This window comes from Zonotrichia albicollis, chromosome 8, assembly GCF_047830755.1.
Source record: "Zonotrichia albicollis isolate bZonAlb1 chromosome 8, bZonAlb1.hap1, whole genome shotgun sequence".
NCBI classification, from domain to species: domain Eukaryota; kingdom Metazoa; phylum Chordata; class Aves; order Passeriformes; family Passerellidae; genus Zonotrichia; species Zonotrichia albicollis.
This window is the reverse complement of record NC_133826.1, coordinates 28354322-28377309: the sequence shown is the minus strand read 5'-3', so window position 1 is coordinate 28377309 and position 22988 is coordinate 28354322. Positions and strand designations below refer to the sequence as shown.

The following is a 22988-nucleotide window of genomic DNA, read 5'->3' as shown; positions in this document are numbered from 1 at the left end:
ACGGTCGCATCCTGCCCCTTTTCCAGGCAGGATGAGACCCTCGGGAGGGAAGTGCAAAGCCACAGCAGCACAAGCCCAAGCGACAGAGCAAAGGGGGTGGGTCCCTTGCATCCCTTTGCTGGGACTCTCCGGCCATAGGGAGCAGAAAATCCCTCGGGATGAGCTTTCCCAGGGATCCCCTCGGGGCAGGGAGCGGGGCTGCGGCCGGGGAGGGCTCTCCCTTGTCCCCCAGCACGCCAACCCGGCCGGGCCGCTCTGCTGCCCATCAAATGCTTCTCTGTGCAGAAAAAAAAGTGATAATAATAACCGAAACTCAACAGATTTTAATTTTTTTTTTTTTTGCACAAAGACTTTTTTCCCCCCTTTCTTTTCTTTTTCATTGTGGTTTGGTTTTTTTCTCTCCTTTCCGGTCGGTTTGGGGTAGGGGCTTTTTTTTTGTTTGGTTGGTTGTTTTGTTTTGTTTTGCTTTGCTTTGTTTTGTTTATTTTTCGTTTTTCCCCCTGCGTTTGGTTTTGGTTTTTCAGTTTCATTCCCAGGCGCGGCGAAGAGCATGCATCGGAGAAGGGCAGGGCGGGATGGACGGGGGGCAGCCGAGGCGAGGTCGGGGCGTGGGTTTGAGGCTCGGGGGGACAGAGGGGCAGCTTCTAGCACTTGTCATCTTCCTCGGTGTCGCTGAGCACGTCGATGCTGGCCCCGCACATGACGCCTTGCGCCGCGCCTTGCCGCCGCCGCCGGTAGTGCCCGTTGGGCATCTGCCAGCCGTGCCGCAGCGGCGGCGCCGAGCCGATGGTGTTGGAGCGGCCCAGGCTGGTGGCCACGGCCGCCTCGAAGGTGAGCGTCTCCTCCTCACCGCAGTCTGAGGCGTGCGAGTCGTCGTGCAGCGCCAGGTAGGGCTCCGAGATGTAGCGCTGCGGCGTGGACTGCCGGCTCTGCTTGCCCGCCGGAGAGCTGGAAGGTTCCGCTGGGCCGGCCGCGCTGGGATCCAGGCTGGAGGAGAGCAGTGGAGAGCCGCCCTCGCTCTCGTCGGCCGGCGGAGAGGTGTCCCCGGCGTGCCGCAGCATGGAGGCGTAGGACAGCAGGGGACGCGGCTTGGGGGGCACCGGCGGCAGCTGGCGGCGGCCTCGCCGGGGGGTGCTGGTGTCCGAGATGGAGGGGATGGAGCTTTCGCTCAGGGAGCCCATGCCCTGCAAGGCACCGGGACACCGTGGGCAATGCAGGCAGCGCCACACACCAAACCACACCAACGATCACCACACCAAACCACACCACACATCACCAAACCACACTACACCACACCAAACCACACCACACATCACCAAACCACACTACACCACACCAAACCACAGCACATCACACCAACCCACACCACACCACGCTCAGGAAGTGCTCTCGAAGCTGGGCCATCTCCTGGAACTCCACACTTCCCACTGAAAAAAACTTCTTATCACTTCATGAGCCAGAGAAGTGAAAACAGATCTGTCAGCATTTGGGAAATAAAGGGAAATCGCCCAAAGTGAAGGGCAGGATAAAAGCAGTCCCTACTACAGGTCATGTGGGCTTGGTCCTTGGTGTTGTGAGACACACAGGGTAAAGCTCAGCTCAGGGGGGTCCAGAGAAGATGACTGCCTTCATCCTCCCCTGAGCTCTTCTTGGCACAGTACCACCACACCAAACCACACACCACACTACACTGAACTATTCTGGCTACTACTATTGTGCTGGAGTGGAGTAGGGTAGATACAGGGGTTGGTCCTTCTATAGCAGCTGGGAGTCATGGGTAGAGGCCGAATTGGATGGATTTTGCGGTTGTGGCCAGAATGAGACCTAGTAAGGGTAGTGTAGAAGTTTGGGAAGGAATGGAAAGTTGTTGGATTTCTCAGGTGTTTGTGGTGGAAGCCAGTCCAGGCCACACCACACCAAACCACACTAAACTATGCTGCATGTGACGGTGTTCACAGAGGTCCAAGGAAGAGGGAAGAGACGAGGATCTGACTCCATGTTTCAGAAGGCTGATTTATTATTTTATGATATATATTATATTAAAACTGTACTAGAAGAATAGAAGAAAGGATTTCATCAGAAAGCTAGCTAAGAATAGAATCAGAAGGAATGATAACAAAGGTTTGTGGCTCAGACTCTTTGTCCAATCCAGCTCACTGTGATTGGCCATTAATTACAAACAACCGCATGAGACCAATCACAGATCCACCTGTTGCATTCCACAGCAGCAGATAATCAATGTTTACATTTTGTTCCTGAGGCCTCTCAGCTTCTCAAGAGGAAAAATCCTAAAGAAAGGATTTTTCATAAAAAAATATGTCCGTGACATGAGAAGGGTGTAGTGTGGTGTGGTGTGGTTTGGTGTGGTGTAGTGTGGTGTGCGGTTGGCACAGACATCTTTTATGAAAAATCCTCTTGTTAGGATCTTTTCTTCTTAGAAGCTGAAAGGCCTCAGTAACGAAATGTAAACAATAATTATCTGCTGCTGTGGAATGCAACACGTGCATCTGTGATTGGTCTCATGCGGTTGTTTTTAATTAATGGCCAGTCACAGTCTGACTGTCTCAAAATCAGTCACAAGATTTTATTATAATTTCTTTCCTTTCTGTTCTTTGCTAGCCTTCTGATGAAATCCTTTCTTCTATTCTTTTAGTATAGTTTTAATATAAAATTTTCTTTTAATATAATATATATCATAAAACAATAATACAGCCTTCTGAAACATGGAGTAAAGATTCTCATCTCTTCCCTGGTCCTGAGACTCCTGAGAACACCACCACACTCTCCCCACATCGTGAGCTTTTTTGCCTTTATTTTGTGAAAAATCCCTTCACCGGGATTTCTTCTCCTGGCAAAGATGAGAAGCCTCAGCTTCTCCATGTTTTGCTGCTTTGGAATGTGGTTTGGAGAATTCTTTACTCAGTCTGTGAATTGTTTTAACTTAATGACCAATCCCAGTCCATCTGTGTCAGACTCTCTGGTCTGTCATGGGTTTTTACTATGCATTCTTGTTTTAGCCTTCTGATGTATCTTTTCTCTTTCTTTAGTATAGTTTTAGGTTATAATTTCTTTTAATATAATATTATAATATAATAAACCAGCTTTCTTAGAATATGGCTTCAGACTCATCTCTCACCTTGTCCTGGGGACCTCAACACCACAACACCCATGGAAGCTGCCTCTGCCCCATCCCTGCCCCACGAGCTCATCATGGTCTTCCTCACTAAGAGAAGCACACGGGCAGGCACTGATGTCCTTGGTGACCAGTGTCAGGACCCAAGGGAACAGCATGAAGCTGTGCCAGGGGAGGTTTAGGTTGGATATTTGGAAAAAGTGCTTCACCCAGAGGGTGGTCAGGCATTGGAAAAGGCTCCCCAAGGAAGTGGTCACAGCACCAGGACTGACAGAGCTCAAAACGCTTTCAGACATTGCTCTTGGGCGCATGGTGGGATTCTGAGCTGGACTCGATGACCCTCGTGCTCTGTTCCAGTTTAGGATACTCTATGATTCCATGCTCTTGGTGGTCAATAGCAAAAAGCCCTCCCAAACATACCCTAGGAAGAGCTGACAGCTCGCCATGGGTGGCATCTCCATGGGTGGCTTCAGGCTCACTCAAGCACTGGCACCTCCAAGCAGGTACACCTGACCTTGGCAGGGAGCAGATGCCATAGCAGCAAGAGGATCAGCATGGCATCCACCCCTGTCCCCAAATACTCTGCAGGGTGCTCAGGAGACACAGAGATGCCACCACCAGGAGATGAGACGATTCAGACCTCCCAGAACCGGGACTTATCTTCCCATTTTTCCTTTACGCTTAGGAAGGGATCCCTGTCACCCACCTGCCTGCTGGGTGTCTGTGACCTGCCCTCGCTGGGTGACCGTGACTCGCGCCGCCGCTCTGGTGACTCCTCCTGTGCCTGGGGACTCCTCTCCTCGGAATTGCAGCGGGAGATGTCCGGGGACAGCAGGTGCTTGCGCTCTTTGGACCGGCCCCGCTCCCTGCCCGAGCGGTGCCCCTCGGACCGGTGGCCTGCAGGACACACACATCAGCCTTCAGCACCACCCCTCTGCAGCAGCTCCGCTCTGGAGGGGTTTTTGGGGGTGTTTTTGGGCTCACCCGAGTCGGCGTTGAGGCGCCGGGCGGACAGCTGGAGCGAGGAGTGGTAGCTGCGCCGGCGGGACTTGTAGGTGTTGTCGCTGCTGCGCTCCATGGAGAACTCATCCAGCCAGGAGCTGTTGGGCCGCTTGTCCCGGATGGTGGAGAAGGATCTCCGCATGGAGCTGGTGTCTGTCACCACCTGCAAGCAACCCCGGCCAGCGGGGACAGCATTAGAGCCAGGCAGGGCTGGGGGACACGAGGGACCCGTTCACCCCCAGCCATGGGGATGGCCACGCTGTAGGATGGGGAAATTTGGGGTGGGGGGCAGCCAGCCTGAGAACAGCCCCCCAGATAATCTCTGCAGAAAGCAGGGGTGGGAGGGAAGCAGGGTTTGGCCTCAGAGCTCGCGGGCTGCCCTTCCCCAGCAGGCTGGAGCTGTGCTGCACGGGCAGAGCCAAGCCCAGGGGCTGGGGGAGAGCAGCAGCACCTCCTGCTCTGTGTGGGGACACGGAGGGCAGACAGCATTGCTGCCTCCCCAGCATCCCTCCCCACTGGGAAAGCAGGGTCAGGAGGAGCAATTCTTGAAAAGATTGTTGGCAGAGAGTGCCCTTTGCTCTGGGTTCATTTTTCCAGCAGCCACCACTTTTCCACACACCTCCCTACTCTTCCTTTATTCCCACATCCCCAGCCCTTTCCCTGCAGTCATTCCCTGTCTATCTCCCCACTCATGCTGTTGTTGTATCTTCCCTTTCCATTTCTTCCTGCCTCCCATGCTTCTCCTTCCTACCTTCTCCCCTTGTTACACCCTGTGTTTTCACGTTATGGGGAAAACATCACCTCCTTCCATACTTCCTTTGCTTAGTTCTAGCAGCTCTCTGCCACTGCAGCCTCAGGCTGTTCTCCATCTCCTCTCACCTTTCCTGCTCCCATCCCCTCCTTCTGGTCACCTCCTTTGCTGCTGAATGACCAAGAAAGCCCACGAGACAAAGCCTCCCTTTGTCTTCACACCCTCACAAAGTGCTGCACCAGGACCTGGTGCCTGCACCAAGGTGAGACAGCAGAGCCAGAGACTTCACAGCAAACACCAAACCCCAAAAAACATCTGTGTCCGGGGCAGGCTGAGCACAGGACAGAACAACAGAGAAACCAGGCAGACAGATGAGGAGGTGAGACGTGGCCTGGGTTCCCCTGGACAGACAGAGCACGTGTTGGGACGATGGCAAAGGACAGAGAAGGCTTTTCATCACCTGTGGTCCTCTGACAGCTGGGCTGGGGCTCCTCAAACCTCAGCCAGTGCCCAGGGCTGCAGGAAAGGAGGGGGACAACATGATCCTGGACCTCCCCCACGAGCCTGGAGAGGGATCCCCCAGGCTGCTTTCTGCTGCCAGCATCCCCCTTGTAGGGCACCAGCAGCTCTCCTGCTTGTGCAGCACCCAAAGAAGGGGAGAAGCTCCGGTGTCAGGGTGCTGGGAATGCCACAGGGCTCAGCACAGAGAAGCCTCAGCCTTATCTGGCAGGCTTTGATCACCTGTAGGGGCTTTGCTTGGTTTTACCTGGGGATCCACAGTGAGACGAGGCATGGAGGAGGCCCTCCCAGAGACAGCGTGGTCCTGAGTGTCCACGGGAAGGTAGCTGCCACGGTTAGAGGGCTGCACTCTTTGAAACTCCCTAACCTCTGGCTCCTGGAAATAAACACACAGCCAAGCTCTTGGGATGGGCTTGGAGCAGGGCAGCACACTGCTTTGGCCCTCTTGGGCAGGGGACAGCCCTGCTTGCTCAGCCAAGGACACAATTTAAGTTGGCCAAGAACAGGTAGTAAAACACTAGCACGGGTTGCCCAGAGAGGTGGTGGATTCTCCCTCCCTGGAAGTGTTCAAGGGCAGGTTGGATGGGGCTCTGAGCAACCTGATCTGGCTGAAGACGTCCCTGCCCATGGCAGGAGGGTGAGCTTTAAAAAGTCCCTTCCAACCCAAACTATTTGATGATTCTATGAAAAACAGAGTCTAAGCCAGTAGAATTCATCACATTGCCACTGAAAAATACCCTCAGTTCACAGTGCCCAGGTGAGCCCTGATGTGGTGCTTCATGGCCAGCTGCCCTTGCACCTCTACAGTGACAGTGGAAACCTGCCTGGGTCTGGGGGCATTCTGACTGCTCAGGGTTTAACTTTAAAGGGACGAATGGATAGGATTTTCAAAAAAATCAAATCTTCCTGGCCATATCCCTGTTAAAAAAGCACACACTGCCCACAGCACTTAAATGCTTTGGTTAATTCCCAGATTTTGGGGGGACTCTGTGGATGTTCATGTTCACTCACGGTATTGAGGAGACGGGCACAGAGCGACCCTGGAGGGGTCACTGGGAGGTGACTTTATGGGGGCAGGGGGGTCTGATGTGCCCCCTCCCCACGTGGCTGGGGTGGCCGAGGCAGGGGACACCTGCCTGTGTCATACACAGGTGACACAGAGCTGCAGACCCTGGGGACACAGGCTGGGGACACAGGGCGGTGCCACACTGCGCCGGGTGGCGCAGGAACGCAGACATAGAGAGATGTGTGATATATAGAGATGTGTGATATATATAAATATGTGAGATATATATATATACACACACAGACAGGCAGGAGGCCAGGGAAGGCTGCTCCTGCTGGAGACAGTTTGACAGCTTGGCTGGGGGGACTGGGGACAGCACCACTGACAACAAAATGGACATGAAATCCAAAAACATCAGATACCATCACTCAGCACGGGGTAACCCACTGACATGAGTGCTCAGTGCAAAAAATAGCCTGTGGAGAGAAGGATATTTTACTGCAGCACATTGGTCATGGCTCTCACCCCAAAAGCACTTGTGCTGCTTGGCCCCACGGGTCAGGGCAGGTCCAAGCATGGCTGTGTCCCCAGTGCCAGGACATCCAGGGATATTTGTCCCGTTTTGGATCTGCTGCCATCCCTGAGCTGTGCTCGCTCCCCACACCTCCCCGTGCCCACCAGCACCTGTGCTGGGGCTGCAGAGGAGCAGTGCATGACTTTACCAGAGACTGGTGCTCCTGGAACTGCTCCTGGGCTGGATCCATGCACGCCAGCTGGAAGATCTCCTGTGGCGAGAGCGGGCTCAGCGAGGGGTACCCGCCTCGGCTGCTCCTGCAAACACAGCCCAGCTTCAGGGAGGCCACCACCCTGGCATCACCTCTCCTGCAGCTGGGGAGCCCCTGCCTGCTCCCCTAGGCTGCTGAGACCCCGTGTTTGAGCAAGCATCAAGTTCCCTGGAGAGCTGAAGTGGTGCTGCAAGGCAGGAGGGGACAGCAGTGCCCCAAGTCCTGCAGCAGCAGTGGGACATCCCAAGGGCAGTGACAGAAACCCTTATCAACTCATTCCTACCAGCCAGGGTGCTGGAATTCCCTGCACTGGTCAACAGCTCCTGGGGTCCAGCTTCACCCTTTCTGCAGGAGGAGCATCCACAGACCCCTGGCCATCCCCTTGTCCCACCTTTGCTGCTGGTGATGCTGACACACACCAGGTACTTGGAATCCTGCAAAAGCTTTGTGCCAGGAGATTCCTCCCTGCTCCCAGCAGCAATTTAACCCTTTCTGCAGCCCAGCGCCAGCTCCAAGAAGGAAAGAGGGGCTGCAGGAGCAGGGAAGTGGCAAGGCAGCACTCACAGGCCAGAGAGGGTGTCCTGTTGGAGGTACGGCAGAGCCTTGGCGTTGGAGATGATCTCCTGGGGCAGAGAGGACGGCTCCATGCGCTGGAACATGGGGGCATTCTTCTGCATTGGGGAAAGGAGGAAACTGAGCCTGTAGGAAACCTGGATGAACATCCAGTGCTTCCCCAGCCAAGCTCCCACCACTCAGAAAAAGAGGACACCGTGCTCATGCCCCCTGTCAGGGACTGAGGATGACCACAGACACGCATTGCAGTCCCCACACCCAACCTGAGCTGCTGTTTTCACCCCAGCTGGCTGCATGTTTGGGCTGGGAAGCAGAGAGGGTGATCTGAACATCTCTGTCCTGCCTTGGCTGAGCCTCACCTGCTCCTCCAGCTGCTGCCGCTGCTTCTTGGCCTTGCTCTGCTTGTAGTAATCCATGATCATCATGGCTGCATATATTTTCCCAACAGTCAGGTCAGAGGCTGGGAGCATGAGAAGGAACAAAATGGGGTCACTTGTGTTGTAAGATAAGGCACTGATGTGGATCTTGGGAAAAGCCCTGCTCTGGGATACCCTGGTGACCCTCAAACTCTTGTCATCACTCCAAAAGAGAGAATGCTGAGCACCCAGACACTCTCCATGGGGATAAAATAAATGGAGATGCTTGAAATCATCACCACCCTCAGCCACCAAGGCACACATCCTCATCATCTCATCAGGTGTGCTCAGCCTCCCTCCCTGCTGTGCTCCAGAGAGCAGTCACAGGAGACTCTGGCTTTGGCAGGAGTAGATCCCTGCAAACTGGGGGCTTTTCCAGAGAGTTCCCAATCAGAAAGAGGCAGAACAAGGCAAAACAAACCCTTCTGCACTTCTCCTTGAGCTGGGGATAGGCCTGGCCAGTCCCCACCTCCCTTTGGGAAGAAGTTGCCGTGGGGATGAGGGGAGTTTGAAGGCAATAATAGCTCCCCCAGAGACTCACTTTTTGGCATGGGCACCAACAGGTCCAGCATCTTCTGGGAGAGGTGAGGCCAAATGGTCAGGATCTCCTTTTGAAGCTCGGAGTCCAACTGCTGCCAATCTGCACCACCTTTAAGAGCAGGGAGCAAAACCGGCCCAGACACATCAAACCTCAGCACCAGGGTCCAACCAGCCCCCCTTTCCCATCCTGCAGTGAGGTTCCACCTCAGCACCCATCTCTCTGGGCTGGGAGGGCCACCTTGCATCAGCCAGCCTGGTCTCCTGCTCCCACAGGGAAACCTTCCTCCCATCCCCTCCATATGTGCCTCCATCTCCCCATCCCCTGCCCTCCCACTCAAAGCTGCCACCTTCAAGCTTGCCTTGGGTCCGTCTCTGCAGCTCCCATCCCACTCCAGCCCACACACACCTGCTGCTGCCCCACTTTCCTTGTGCTGGTGAGCAGATCATGTGCTGGTGGAAGAGCAGCTCTGCTTGGGAAAGCCAGAAATGCTCAGTGAGGCTGTGCACGGGGAGCAGAGTTCTCTGGCCAGGGCTTTGCTGAGCTTAGCAAGCCCCAGGAGCACCAGAAGCTGTCAATGTGCCCCAGCAGGGCCACCCAAGCACAGGGGCAATTTGGGTGGGCTGTAGGACACCCAGGTTCAAATCTCTGCTTTGTCTGGAGGGGTTTGAACCCATCCTTGCTGTCTGAGCACTGGGATGACATCTTACCCTGGGTTGGGTTTTCTCCCAACAGCTGAGCTGCTCCTAGGGGATGTTTTATTGAAAATGGACACCCAGGTTCGAATCTCTGCTTTGTCTGGAGGGTTTGAACCCATCCCTGTTGTCTGAGCACAGGGCTTTGGATGACATCTCACCCTGGGTTGGGTTTTCTCCCAGTAGCTGAGCTGTTCCTAGGGGATGTTTTATTGAAAATGCCATGTTTCTGCAGGAAGTTTTTGATCTGATGAATCACAGCCTTTCCAGTAACAACAACAAAGGAGGTTTTCCTGCTCTGAACATTTTATCTTCCCTGAGAGACAGAGAGGTTTCTTTTCTCCACAGCCTCAGGAAGCCAAGCACGTCTTTCCCATCTTTGGTTTGGGTTTTTACATGGGGAGAAAGGGGAATTCTCTCTCTCCTCCATTACACAGTGGACATTGAGCTGTTTCTTTTCTCTAGAAACAGCTTCTGATGAAGAATTCTTTACCCCTTTCCTAAAGAAACAGATTTTTTTTGACAGAAAGTGGCATAAATTTGCCTGTTCAATGTACGTGCTCCCATCTGTGTGCATCCAGGCTCTGGATCCCAAATTAACTGTGAGGTCCTCAGCCCAGCCAAAGAGAAAGGGACTTTTTTGCGAAGTGATAGGACAAGGAAGAAGGATTTTAAGGTGAGTGAGTGTAGATTGAGCTTGGATGTTAGGAAGAAAAAAGGGACGTTTTTGCAAGGTTGTAAGACAAGGAAGAGGATTTTAAGCTGAGTGAGAGTAGATTGAGCTTGGATATCAGGAAGAAATTCAGAAGGTGGTGACGCCCAGGGAAGCTGTGGATGCCCCATCCCTGGGAGTGTCCAAGGCCAGGCTGGATGGGTGGTGGGAGCTGTGGGATGGGGGCTGGGACAGGATGATCTTCAAGGCTCTTTCCAACACAAACCCATGCTGGGATTCCACAAAAGAACCATGAGCAGTCTGCAGAGAGTTTCAGAGTGCCCCTCTGTGGCACAGGTGTTACCTTTGGCAATTTTGATGTCCAGGGCCGTGCGGATGAGGGCCATGAGGGTGGAGGTGAAGTGGACTGTCATGTCCTCGGCCACGGGCATGTTCATCAGCACCAGTCTCTGCGCAAGAGAGAGAAGAAAACAGCGGACGGAAAACAATATCGAAAAACACATCGACCAGGCTGGAGGAAAAGAAATTAAACATTAAACAAAAGGGGGGTGGGAAGAAAAAAAAAAAGAATAAAAATTAAAAAAAAAATTAAAAAAAATAAAAAGCAACAAGGAGTGTCAAAACAGCACAGCCAAAAAAGAAGGGCGAGGATCACCCCACCAGCCCCCCCACCTCCCCGGCTCCTTCCACCCCAGGACACCGGCTCACTGCCTTCCAGGGCTCCTCCTGCGCCCCAGGAACGGCCCCTGAGCCCCCCTCCCCACGTGCCACAGCAGCCCCCGGCACTTTTTTGGGAAGACACACCCCATCCATCAGGGATGCGGGCATGTGGGATGCGCGGGAGGGGAGGTGGGCTCAGGTTTCCGTTCCCGGGGGTTTGGCTTTCCAGCTCTCAACCCTTCCCAGCTGGGGCAGGGGAGAGGAGGGTCCCTAACCTCCAGGGACTTCAGATGGGCTGGATATTCCTCTAGCATGCTACATCCTGGCACTCCCTTTTTGCGTCTTTCAGAGATGAAGTTTGCCAGCACATGCAGGGGGGTTCCAAATTATCCATGGGTGGGGAAGGGAAAGGAAGGGGAAGGGGAGGGTGGAAAAAGTGCAGAAGGAAAGAGAAAAGGGCAACCAAGGCAGGTTAGACACGCCATGCTCCTTCCCCACCCTGGCAAGGCGGGGTGCAGACCGAAGTGACCAGATCCACTTTCCAGAGAGTATATTTTGCTTTGTGAATACCTTGGGTCAGCCCTTCCCTGCCCATTCCTGTTCACCCAGCTTCTCACATCCCTTTCCTGCTTTCAAGCCTCTCTTTTTCCCCCTATAGAAGTGTGATGGTGGATGAATGCTTGTGAGAGCCTGAGAGGGTGGAAGCGTGTTTGGAAGTGTGCAGGAATCTCTTTGTGCAATCCCTGCTAAAAGGCCAAGAAAAACCCCAATGTCCTCCTCAACAACAGATCCTCCTGTAGCTTTGGGCCTTGTCCTGGCAGCTGCTGCCCTCAGAAAGCCACATAGCTTCCCACTGGACATGCTCCATGGCTTCCCATGCTCCTGATCCATGATCCTGATCCGCAGCTGGGACCTGACTGACAGCCACCACTGCAGAAGGGACAGCTCAGAGCTGCCTTTGGAAGGGCCCTGGCTTTGCCTTGCACAAGCAATGAAAGGGCCTGGAGAGCCCCTGCTGATGATCCTGGCTCCTACACACAACAGGCCTGCTCCTATGGGATTTGGAATTTGTCTCCACTGCCCACCTGCTTCCCATCTCCATGGGCTTCTGCACCGGCTGGGATCAGGATGGTTCCAAGGCCCTGGGCACGAACTCCTGAGGACATCTTACCCTCCTAACTGTGCTACAGGGCTGTTCCTCACCTCCTGAAGCCCTCCCACTTCCACACTAGCACTGATCCTGTCCTTCCTTTTCCCCTCGAGCTGTCACTGTCACACACAGGTGGGACCAGCCAGCATGGCCAGAGCTCCTGTGGGCACACTGGGACAGCTCAGAGCTGCCTTTGGAAGGCCCCTGGCTTTGCCTTGCACAGGCAAGAGAAAGGGAGAGCCCCTGCTGATGGTCCTGGCTCCTCACGCAGAGCAGGCCTGCTCCTGTGGGATTTGGGATTTGTCCCCACTGCCCACCTGCTTCCCATCACCACGGGCTTCTGCACTGGCTGGGATCAGGATTATTCCAAGCCCCTTGGCCTTAACTCCTGAGGACATCTCACCCTCCTAACTGTGGCCTCACCTCACCTCCTGCAGCCCTCCCTAGTTCCACACTAGTGCTGATCCTTTTCCCCTCAAGCTGTCACTGTCACACACATGGGGACCAGCCAGCATGGCCAGGGCTCCTGTGGGCACACTGGGACAGCTCAGAGCTGCCTTTGGAAGGCCCCTGGCTTTGCCTTGCACAAGCAAGAGAAAGGGAGAGTCCCTGCTGATGGTCCTGGCTTCTCACGCAGAGCAGGCCTGCTCCTGTGGGATTTGGGATTTGTCCCCACTGCCCACCTGCTTCCCATCTCCATGGGCTTCTGCAGTTGGATCAAGATGGTTCCAAGTTTGTGGTCCCTGGCCACAAACTCCTGAGGACATCTCACCCTCCTAACTGTGGCCTCACCTGCAGCCCTCCCACTGATCCTGCCCCTCCTTTTCCCCTCGAGCTGTCACTGTCACACACTGGGGACCAGCCAGCGTGGCCAGGGCTCCTGTGGGCACACCAGGCTCCCCAGGAGTGAGCCAAACACACGTTGGACACCCCAACAAGTCCCCAGCTCCCCACCTCCCGCTGTGGCCCGGCTCCTGCAGGGCTCTGACCCCCAGAGAAGGAAGGGTTGATCTACCTTATAGGCCACTTTGGAAGGACATCTCTTGCCGAGGCCTAGCGGTGGTGACATAAGAGTCAGCATTTCATACATCTCAGTGTAATGGATTCGGCCACTGCTCATGGAGGGGGAAGGGGAGGGAGGGAGATGCAGAGAGAGGAGGCATTCCCAGAGAGCGGAAAAAAAAAACAAAAACGTACGAACGGAAAAATAGTACAGGAAAAAACAGGAGAGAAAAAAAAAAGAAAAAACAAACGGACAAACAGGAAAAGAACAGGAAACCCGTTAATCAAGGCAAATCATACATGAGAGACTGTCCTGATGTGGATTTATAGCACTGCTCACACAGACCCAGGAATGCTGGCAGAAAGCGACTCACCCCTCTCCTCTCTGCTGCTGGCCTCAAGCGCCTGTCTCGCTACCAGCCTGGGACGAGTCCTGTGCTCTGAACCCCTCTGCTAAAGCCCTCCACGAGCCCCCACCTCGTCCCACAGGTTCCAGGGCTGTGTGCGAGTGGTATAAATCAGATACACGGCACTCGAGCCATGGGTTATTGCAGATAAGGGCGCCTTGCACCGCGGCGCTCCGTGGCCTCCGGAGCCTCTTCCCTCCCGGGGGGGTGCCTGGTATTTGCTTGGCATGGCCACCTAACCCATAGCCAAAGGCTGTGTATCCCCAGCTGGTGGGGTCTATGCAATTGGGAGGCAGCATCTTGCATAGAAGGCAGTGGGCCAGGGTCACTTGTCACAGGAAGATGCCCAGTTGCTTCCGTCTGGCTCTGCGGATGGAGCACTTCCCCACCATGCAGCAGTGCAAAAAAAGGCATGCTGAATCGGCTGGAACAAAAAAAACGGGAGGAAAAGTTGGGCATGCCATGCTCCCGCCCTGGCTCGCTCCCACATGCGGCTGCAAGTTCCACCAGGTTGGAGTTTAAAGAGTCTCAGCAGAGGCAGCTGTTTGGGCCTTCCAACATTTGGGGCTGGTTTGGGTTCCCCATGGGAGCAGTTAGGGTGGGATTTCCCTCCCTCCTCCCCTCCTTGCACTCCTCTGCTCCATAAGGACCTGCCTGGGATTGCTGAGCAAGGAATGCCACCAAAGATTGGCCACCCCAGGCTGGGGTAGCTGGGCTGTGCCTCCCTCTCTCTGCACATCCACATCTCCCAGGGATTCTGGGCTTGCTCACCTCTTCTTCCCCTCGTGCCAGGACCCCACCCTGCCACTGCAAGGTTTGGGATGGTCAAATCACCTCATGACACCAAGGGCATCCACCCTCACTGCCAGACAGGACCCCATCTCAGCTGGGAGAGAGGGCACTGCTAAAAAATTAAGGATCCCTGTGGGATCTTGGCTTCTTCCCTAGAATGTGCTGAGAGCAATGTGGAAAGGGGAGATGAGGTCTCTTCTCAGCCCCCTGGTCAAAAAGGCTCCTACCAAGATAATTCCTGACATTTCAGGTGTGAACAGAACTGGTGACAGGAGCTGTTTGGGGTGCAGGCACCCCAAAAGATGGTTGATAAGAGCTCTGGAGAATGGTGAGCAGGAGGATCAAGAGGAAACATCCCGGAGCCACAAGCAGCACCTTGGCAGGGCTGGATGAGCACCAGCTCAGGGTGAGGTGGCTGCAATTTTCATGCATGAATTCAGTGCAAAAAAAGGAAGCAAGACAGTGATCTCCCAGCCATCCTCCCTGGCAGTGGGAATTCTGGGGAGCCCAGCACCAAACAGGCTCTGCCTTTCAGCCTGAGATTCTCCACATAGCCAAGGAGGAGTGGAGTCCATGAAAGGAAGAGTTTGCATCAGTGACCAAGAGGGATCCCATGAGAACTCCACACTTTGCTGCTCCTCAGAGCAGAGATCTTGGAGCTTTCTGAGCAGCACAGCTGTGCCCAGACACCACTTCCCCATGGAGTGAAGCACAGGCAGGCACAGGGAATGAAATCCATCTGAGCAGGATCGATGCCTTGCGAAGGCTGAGCTGGAACAGAGGCTGGACAGAGCTAAAGAATAAAGTAGGGATTTATTAAAGGCCTCAACAGATCCACCTTGGGCAGCACAAGAGCCCAGCCAGGGCTGCGCCCAAGATGAAGCAAGATGGTCACAAAAAGTCTATCCTCAGTCACGGCGTCTCTCACGTTTATAAGTTCTGCTCCATTTGCACATTGGAGTTAATTGTCCAGTTACAGCTTTAGCCCATGCAGTCCCATCCTGCTTGTTTTTTTCTCTCCAGCCCACGGTGTTTGTGCTCTTTGGCCTGAGATTTGGATCATTTGTCCTTGGTGCCCAGCTGGAGCAGGAGTTGTTTTGTCTCCCTGCTCTGTGGAGAGAGCTCACCATCCCCTGATATGAAGCCCAGACCCACACACTAAAGCAGCACAGAATCTGAAAAATATAAAAGCTCAAACCTGAGGCATCAGGATGACTCCCAAGAGCTGGTCACACCCAGGATGGGGGATCCGACCCATCCATCCGTGTCTGGACAGAGATGTGACCCATGGCTACAGCACGAGATGGCCACCAGGGATTAAATTATTCATTATTCTGTGATTCTGTAAACCCTGTAAAACCACCAGGCATTAATGGCTTGGCCTGAGAGAAGCCTGTGAGTGGCAGAGGAGGAAATCTGGGAGACAGGACATCTTCCTCCTGTGGTTAGGAAATAAGTGCTGTGCCCCACAGTCTGTTAGGAAGGGAGCAGCAGGAGTGCTGTGAAAGTAAATTCAGGAAGAGATGAAGTTATCTTCACCTCACAGGGATATCATGTGTGGAGCATTCACCTGGCAGGCAAGGCAGGCTCACTGAACTGAAAGGTGTCTGCAAGCTGACTTGGCATTTTGGGATCTTGGCAAGATGCAACAACCACATGGATTTTTTTTTTTCCAATCTTTTGGGAATTGTTCCAGGGCAATAGGAACTCCTGAAAATCTCCTGTTCTTGAAATATCTCCTGCACAGGGAGGAGGAGACTGAGGTAACACAAGGTAGAGATGGGGATGGGGATGTCTCTCCCACATGACAACGGAAGCTGTTCTCAGCACTCTTTGCTTCCTCCTCTCCCTGCATTTATCCACCTTCACTGGTCTGCCCATCCACAGCCAGCAGAAATCAGATTGCTCTGAGACTCCCTCTTCCAAGGAAGCATCAGCAGAGAAGAAAGACTCCAAGAAGCCTTTCCTGGAACAGATGATCCCATCTGAGATTCTTGCAAGAAATCTCCCGTTCCCAAATCCATCTTCCTAAACGAGGTGACCAATCATCCAGGCCTTGTGTTCTTTGTGCTGCTTTGCCTCTGGCAAAACCATACCCACAGCCAGCCTTGGAGGGTGGCAGAGCTGTTCCAGGGGTGGCACCTGGAAGGAAAGCCTTCCTGATGTTTCCACAAGGATGTGGTGACTGCACCATGCTGCAGCAAGGAACCCTTCTCCTCTGCAGAGGCAAGAGCCAGGACTGGGCTTGTCTGAGCTCCCTCGTGCACCTCAGGAGCCATGAGGGATGCAGGAGGAAGAGCAAGCTCTGTGATTCATCCTTTTGTGCCACAGGCACAGACAAAGGTGTCATGGCACTTCAGAGAACGCAGCAGATGTGGGATTTTGCTCAAGCGTCACCCCAAAATAAATTTTTTTTAAAAAACCCTTCAAGTCAGCGAGACACGAGGAGACCAAATCGCTGCCCTGGACTCAGGGCCAGTGTCAGGACCCAGGACATCCCTCTGGCTGTCCTGAACAGCCAAGACCCCTGCCAGGGGGCTCAGAGACCCTGGCACAGAGCCCAAGATGCCTGTGGGTTTGATTATGGCCCATGGAGCAAATTACCAACCTTGTATGAAGATCAGCAGGCCACAACAGTTTAAGTAGAATATTAGTGAAGTTATCACAGGGTGGAAAAGTAGATTTTAGAGTTTTTGGTATGGAGGTTCAAGAGGCAAGATGGAAAGAACTAGGTGTGTCCAGCCTTTCTCCTTCTTCTTCTTCTTCTTGGCCTCCATCTTCTGCTGTGATGTTGGCACTCTTAGATTTGTTTAGAGTAGAAGCTCACTGTCTAACATAGGTGATAGGTGTTGGAAAGTAATTGTAAATATTGTATATGTAGTTTTTAGTATACAATAGTATACTTGCTGAGCTGACCTCAGCAAGCCAAGAGAAAATTTTTTATGGACAACATAAAAAAGACAACCTTAAGACTGAGAAATTAAGAGCCCTGACTCCTTTTTTGAGTGCCAAGCTAAGAAAAGAGACTTTCCAACTTTTCTTGAGTTCACTCTGACCAGCTGGAGATCCTGACAGGCCTGCAGCCAGGAGCTGAGCTCAAGGGAGAGGAGCTGCCAAGCTCCAGAGGTGTCACCATCTCCCAGGGAGATCCAGCCAGCTTTGTGCAAGCCTAGAAAGAGTCCCACTCCTCAGAGACGTGACTGTTTGTCCTGCCAAGTGCCACCCTCAAGGACAGGGCTGTTGGGTACAGCACAGCATCTTCCAGGGACAGGGGTCACCTCCTCATCCTCTCTGTCCAAAACAACAGCAAAGTCCCCAACAATACCCCTGCAAACCCTCATTGTCCCCCGTGAGGTGCCTGGAGGAGTTGAGCAGGGGCGGTGGCATTTGGGCTGGCGCCCCTCGGGGCTCTCTGCGCCGCTGGAACCGGGGCTGGGGGGCTTTGCTGCGGGGCACAATTTGTCACAACCCACGCCAGGAGGCTCTGAGCCCCCTGATGCCTCCCCTGCAGGGGAACAGCTGCTGGCTCTGGGAGGCAGTGGACCTCTTTAAACTCGGAGGAAAGCAAGGTCAGGGTTCCCTGGGGAGGCGCGGTGGCAGTGGAGCGGGGAGCGGGGTGGATGGTGTGTCCCGTGGCCAGGCTGTGGCGGAGGACTGGGAGGCAAACCTTGCACGCCACCCTGTAGGGGCAGTTCTCTCCTAGGCCCAGAGGAGGCGAGATCACCCGTACTAATTTGTACATATCCTTATACGAGATCCTGCCGCTGCAAAGGAAGCACAGGTGGGTTAATAGGACACTGAGAGGGTGGAGGGGAGGGTGGAGAGCTTAACGGGGGGATGCTGGGGCTGTCTGTGGGGCCAGACCACCAGCTCTTCTCCTTCTGGCTCTGTCAGACCCAGACAGGAGAAAAAGCTGTGAGCATCAGCTACTGCCTTTTCCACCATGAGAGCTGGCTCTTATCTCCTCACACTGTCCCATCCTCACCCTGGAGAAGGACAGTTTTGGTGGTGACCCCTCCTCGTTGTGCCCCTGACCCCTGGGCCTGGTGGGATTTCACACAGGGTGAGCCTGCAGCTTGGTGGAGTTCTAAGCCATGGAGCTGTGCCCCACCACATCACCAGAGCCCCTGTCCTCACACAGCCAACCTTCTGAGAGCCACGAGGTCCCAGTGGGGTTGGCAGCTGAGCCACTCGTGCCTCCAAGATCTGGGGAACCTGAGACAGGGAGGGATAATGTGACCAGCTGCTGGCTGTGGCACCTGGCTGTGGCTCTCCAGTCCACTCCTGTGCTCTGACCAGCAGCCCAGCTCTGCCAAGGGTGCACATTATGAGAAGCAAACCTCCCCAGACACACACACCCCCCCTTTCCTCCCAGGGAAGCATATCTGGCCAGATGCAGCCATCCCAGGATACAGCCGTATCCTCTGGCACCGCAGGGACCAGGAAGCAGCTGAGGCACAGAGCTGGCAGGAGGGGGATGCAGGATGCTGAGCTCCCCCCTCTGCTCCAGCCCAGAGCCCTTGGGGAAGCGTGGGGTGGAAGTGCTGAGGTGCAGCTGCTGCAGCCTCCCGGGCATCCTTGGACAAGCTGGGAGGGAAACCAGGCGGGGAGGCAAAGAGCGGCATCACCGTCCGACCCCAGGCGCCTTTGCCTCTGGTTTCTTTCTCCTCATCCTCTCCCATCCCCTCTCCATTGCTGGCCAGAAGTGAAGAACCAACCAGACCCCAAACCCCATCCCTGCTCCCCCCTGGTGCTGGGTGTTGTCCCCAGCAGAGCTCCATGTGCTGTTGGGATGCGCTGGGAGCTGTTGGGATGTACTCACCCGTTCCTGGCCTGGCACAGGGGCCAGGGCTGCCAAAACTGTCTCCTGTGTCCCCTAAGCACTGGCTACAAGCATGGCTTGCTCAGGGAATCAGAGGGGCACATGGCAGGGACAGAACAGCTCAGGCTTGTTTTATAGTGGCTCCATCATGGGCCATCATAAACTAGCCACCAGCCACCACCAAGTGCCCAGTGTGAAGAAAACCATCCCAAGAGCCACCCCGCAGCTAGCCGCTGGGAGTTTCACGGCTCCACCTCCTCTCCTGTCTCTGCTTGGAGCTGATATTGGGCATTAAAAAAAATACCTTGGCTGGGGCTGGTCTCCCGAGGGCAGGACATGGAGGCAAGGAGTCTCCAAAGGGAGTGTGAGGGGGTGCCAAGACCAAGAGTTACGATGGCACAGGCTCCCTGGCAGTGGATCAAGGCCCCATGGAGTCCTCAGGCTCTGGAAGGGGCCACACAAGGCATCCTGGTGGGGCTGGGGCTGAGTGAAGGGCAAACACATTCCCAGAGCTGCCACAGGTCCCCCTTTGCTCTAGGGATGCTTGGGACCATCTGAGGAGAAGGAGCAATGGAGAGCAAGGCCTCTGCAGCAGCAGCAGCAGGAGGAGCAGAGCCAAAATCTACCAACCCAGGGTGTGTATGGACCCTGTGAGCCCCCACCACTGCTGGGAACAGGCTGTGCCTCCAAAGAGGAGCCCTGCTCTCCAAGGTCCTCATCAGCAAGGGCAGGAGTGCAGCAGCCAAAGCCCTCCCATCTCAGAAGGGTGAGTGCTGGCCAGCACAGGACACAGCTCCCCAAACAAACCCCAAACAAGGTGCTGTGCAGGTGGTTTGGCTGGAACCCAGCAGATCCCCGTGGTGGGAACAAGCCCTGCTCAGCCCTGCTGTTATCAGGGCTGCGGCTGCTGAGGAGCAAGGGATGGAGCCAGTCTCAGGGCAAAGGCTCCCAGCTGGTGCTTGGGGACAGGAAAGGAGGCCGAGAGGGATCTGCCTGCTGGACAGGGATGAGAGGAAGAGCAGGAAGGTCCAGCACTCAGGATGAACACCCCATGGCAAACTGAACATCACCCAAGACGCCTGTGCCACCAACCAGCACAAGAACCAGCTGCTGCCCTTGCAATGACCACAGGTGACAGCAGCACACCGTGACTGTCCCAGACATCACTGAGAACTACACTTCCAGTAGGAGAACACAGAGACCCTGGTTTAAAACCAGCTCTGAGAGGTTGGCTGGGAGAGAAGGAGCTGGCTACATACCACGCTGCTCGGTCATACTCTGCCCAGATCCGGACAAACTCATCCAGATGGTGAGGGCCCAGGATGGAGGAGTCCCGTGTCAGGTACTCAAAGTTGTCCATGATGACTGCCACAAACAGGTTGAGCATCTAAATCAAAGAGGGAAAAGGCAGAGAGACAGGAAGGTGAGGGGAGAGGGAGCAGAGAAGGGAGAGAGTGGGGGGGAAAGTGGGGGAGAGGGAGCAGAGAAAGGAAGAGGAGAAGGAGTGATTGTGGGAAGGTGATGGAAGATGACATGATGGCTGACAAGGGGAATCCCCAGAGCCCTCAGAGGAGAAGGCAACTCACCAGGAAGGAGCAGAAGAAGATGAAGGACACGAAGTAGACATAGGCCAGGTCGGTGCCGCAGCGCTCGTTCTCGTTCTGCCCGGACGTGGCCGTGGTGTCCGGCTCGCAGCCCTTGCCCTCCAGGCAGGACAGCATGATCTCCTGCCACGCCTCTCCAGTGGCACTCCTGTCCCCAACACAGCCCTGTCAGCAGCTCCTGGTGGCACGGATGCCCCCAGGAGAAACCTCACTGTGACCTGCCCACATTACACACATCTCTGGCATGCAGAGGAACGTTTTCCATGGCTGCTCACCTGAACAGGAGCATGAGGGAGCCCAGGAAGCTGCGGAAGTTGTTGTGCCTGTTAATGTGGCTTTCCTCATCGAGTTTGATATTGCCAAAAACCTGCAGAAGGCAGAAAAAGTGCTCAGCTCTTCAGGCAAGAGCTCCTCAGCCAGGGAAGCAGCTGCACGTTCATATTGCCGTCCTTGAGTGTTGGGGAAGATGAAACAGGAAAGCCTTATAAATGTGATTGCCTGGCAAAAGATTTTGAGAATATAGAAACTATAAGTGAGACTGAAATGAAAGCAAGCTTTGAGATCCCTCAGTTACTGAACAACTGGAAAACAATGGTGTGGCCAGCTGAAGGTAATTCCATTTTAAGGAAACAACACCGTCTGCTTGCAGACAGGCCCAAGGGTCAGAGCAGACCCTACAGCTTGGCAGAAGGAGCCCAAAGAGGAGTTTTTAGGGTTTAAAATGTAACACAGTGTGGTAATGTAATGATTCTTATAGGCTGTATGGAAATGCTACAGGATTTGTATCTTTTATTAGATTGGTTAGTGAGAATTAGAATATTCAGCACAAAAGAAGATTTATGGCATTGTAACAGGAACCTCGCTCTCTTACCCTTTTATGCTCTTATCCTCTTTTACTCTCTCTCTCTCTCTCATCCTCTCTACCCCTCTCTTCTCTCAGGCCTGCTCTGAGCTGTGCCTGGCAGCTCCCAGCAGGGCCCTGCACCCAGGCCCTTTGCAATAAACCACAAATTCCACGACCTGGCTGCAGAGATCTCTGCTCTCCACCCATCCTGACTGTCCTACCACCGTCGCTCCTACACTGGAGAACATTCCAGGTTGGGTTGGACAGGGCTCTGAGCAACCTGATCTAGCTGGAGATGTCCCTGCCACGGGGCTGGACAAGGTGGCCTTTCAAGTCCCTTCCAACCCAAAACATCCTCTGACTGTGTGATTGCACGAAAAGTGCCCCAGCAAACACAGGCTGGTGCACAGCCAGTGTGCCAAGGAGCTGGTGCCAGGCAGCCATGGGGGAAGGAGACTCTGCTCTCCTTGGCAGGGATTTGCTGTGGGTGGCAAAGGCTGCGAGAGGCTGAGCTGCCATGGAAACAGGAGCATGGAGGGCCTGGGATCAGCTGAGTCCAACCATTCCACATCCATCCATCCATCCATCCATCCATCCATCCATCCATCCATCCATCCATCCATCCATCCCTTGATGCCATCTGAGCACCACATGGCACCCAGCGACCCCAACCACACTGGAGGTGCAGGGACAAGGTCCCACTGCCCTGGGTGGGTGCTGGGTCACACTCCTGGACACTCCCAGGAGATTTTCCATTGCTGGAGGAATGGTCTGTGATGCTGGGGTGAGGCACAGCTCTGCAAAGAGCATGGAGAAGGGCTCAGGGATGGAAGGACAGACCCCACCATCCCCATGGCCAGGAGAGGCAGCAAAGATCAAACCACGGGCAATAATCTAACAACAACCCTCAGCCAAAGCTGTGCTAAGACATTAGTAAAGTGCCTCAAATTGGAAATATGTGCTGTTATTACTGTTAAATATTTATTCCCCTTTCCCTGAACCTAAAAATACACCAACTGCAGAGTATTTTTTCCCTGTACAGGTTTTTTGGAATGTGTAATTGTAGAATATTTTCTGCCTCCAGCTATTTTGCTCAAATAACGCCCACAGACTTTACTGCTTGAGGATTTGTTCACAATGGTGTTAAAAAAAAAAAAGAAAAATTAAAAAAAATAAATCTAATACTACCACCCAGCAGGGAGGGGGGCTGAGTCAGATGGTGGCTGTTTAGGAGAACACCTGGAGCTGCTGCTCAGGTGAGTAGGACAGGGTGGCAAAAATCAGCCACTGGAAGATCCTAAACAGCAGAGCTGCCAAGCAGCACAAGCCAGGGGCCTCTGTCACCCCAAAATGAGGCACTGGGTACTGTGGCAGCTCACAGGGCAGCTCCACATCCCCAGAGGGTGCTTTGTCACATCTCCAACGTGGGATTTAGTCACAGCAGAGGCGAGCCAGCCCTGCAGCACGTGTGGAGCTAAAGGGTTTGGCTCACGTGCCTCTTACTCACCAGCTGACGCCTCCCCCTGCTCTGCAGACCCCCCAGCAGCTGGGAGATCAGGGCAGGGCCCCAAAGGGGAGCACCCAAACAGACTGACAGCAGCACAGCTACAGGGACA

General features: G+C 54.3%; 1 protein-coding gene across 12 annotated transcripts in view; it reads right to left on the bottom strand.

Moving 5' to 3' along the window:
* Window positions 1–283: 283 nt before the first annotated feature.
* The window catches only part of CACNA1E (calcium voltage-gated channel subunit alpha1 E), a 147124-nt gene continuing 124419 nt past the window's right edge, over window positions 284–22988 (bottom strand). For 6 of the 12 annotated variants that reach the window (XM_074546401.1, XM_074546405.1, XM_074546403.1 and 3 more), the window contains 13 exons: window positions 20804–20895; window positions 20511–20676; window positions 20184–20311; window positions 12917–13013; window positions 10435–10540; window positions 8727–8834; window positions 8129–8229; window positions 7761–7867; window positions 7134–7242; window positions 5653–5781; window positions 4118–4298; window positions 3840–4030; window positions 284–1184 (listed from right to left, as the gene is read on the bottom strand). In XM_074546401.1, coding sequence (XP_074402502.1) covers window positions 645–1184; window positions 3840–4030; window positions 4118–4298; window positions 5653–5781; window positions 7134–7242; window positions 7761–7867; window positions 8129–8229; window positions 8727–8834; window positions 10435–10540; window positions 12917–13013; window positions 20184–20311; window positions 20511–20676; window positions 20804–20895 — 2055 coding nt within the window. In that variant the 3' untranslated portion in view covers window positions 284–644. Of the gene's footprint in view, window positions 1185–3839; window positions 4031–4117; window positions 4299–5652; window positions 5782–7133; window positions 7243–7760; window positions 7868–8128; window positions 8230–8726; window positions 8835–10434; window positions 10541–12916; window positions 13014–17769; window positions 17867–20183; window positions 20312–20510; window positions 20677–20803; window positions 20896–22988 lie in introns of those variants that run through there. The other 6 variants (XM_074546407.1, XM_074546412.1, XM_074546406.1 and 3 more) reach the window with 4 other exon arrangements.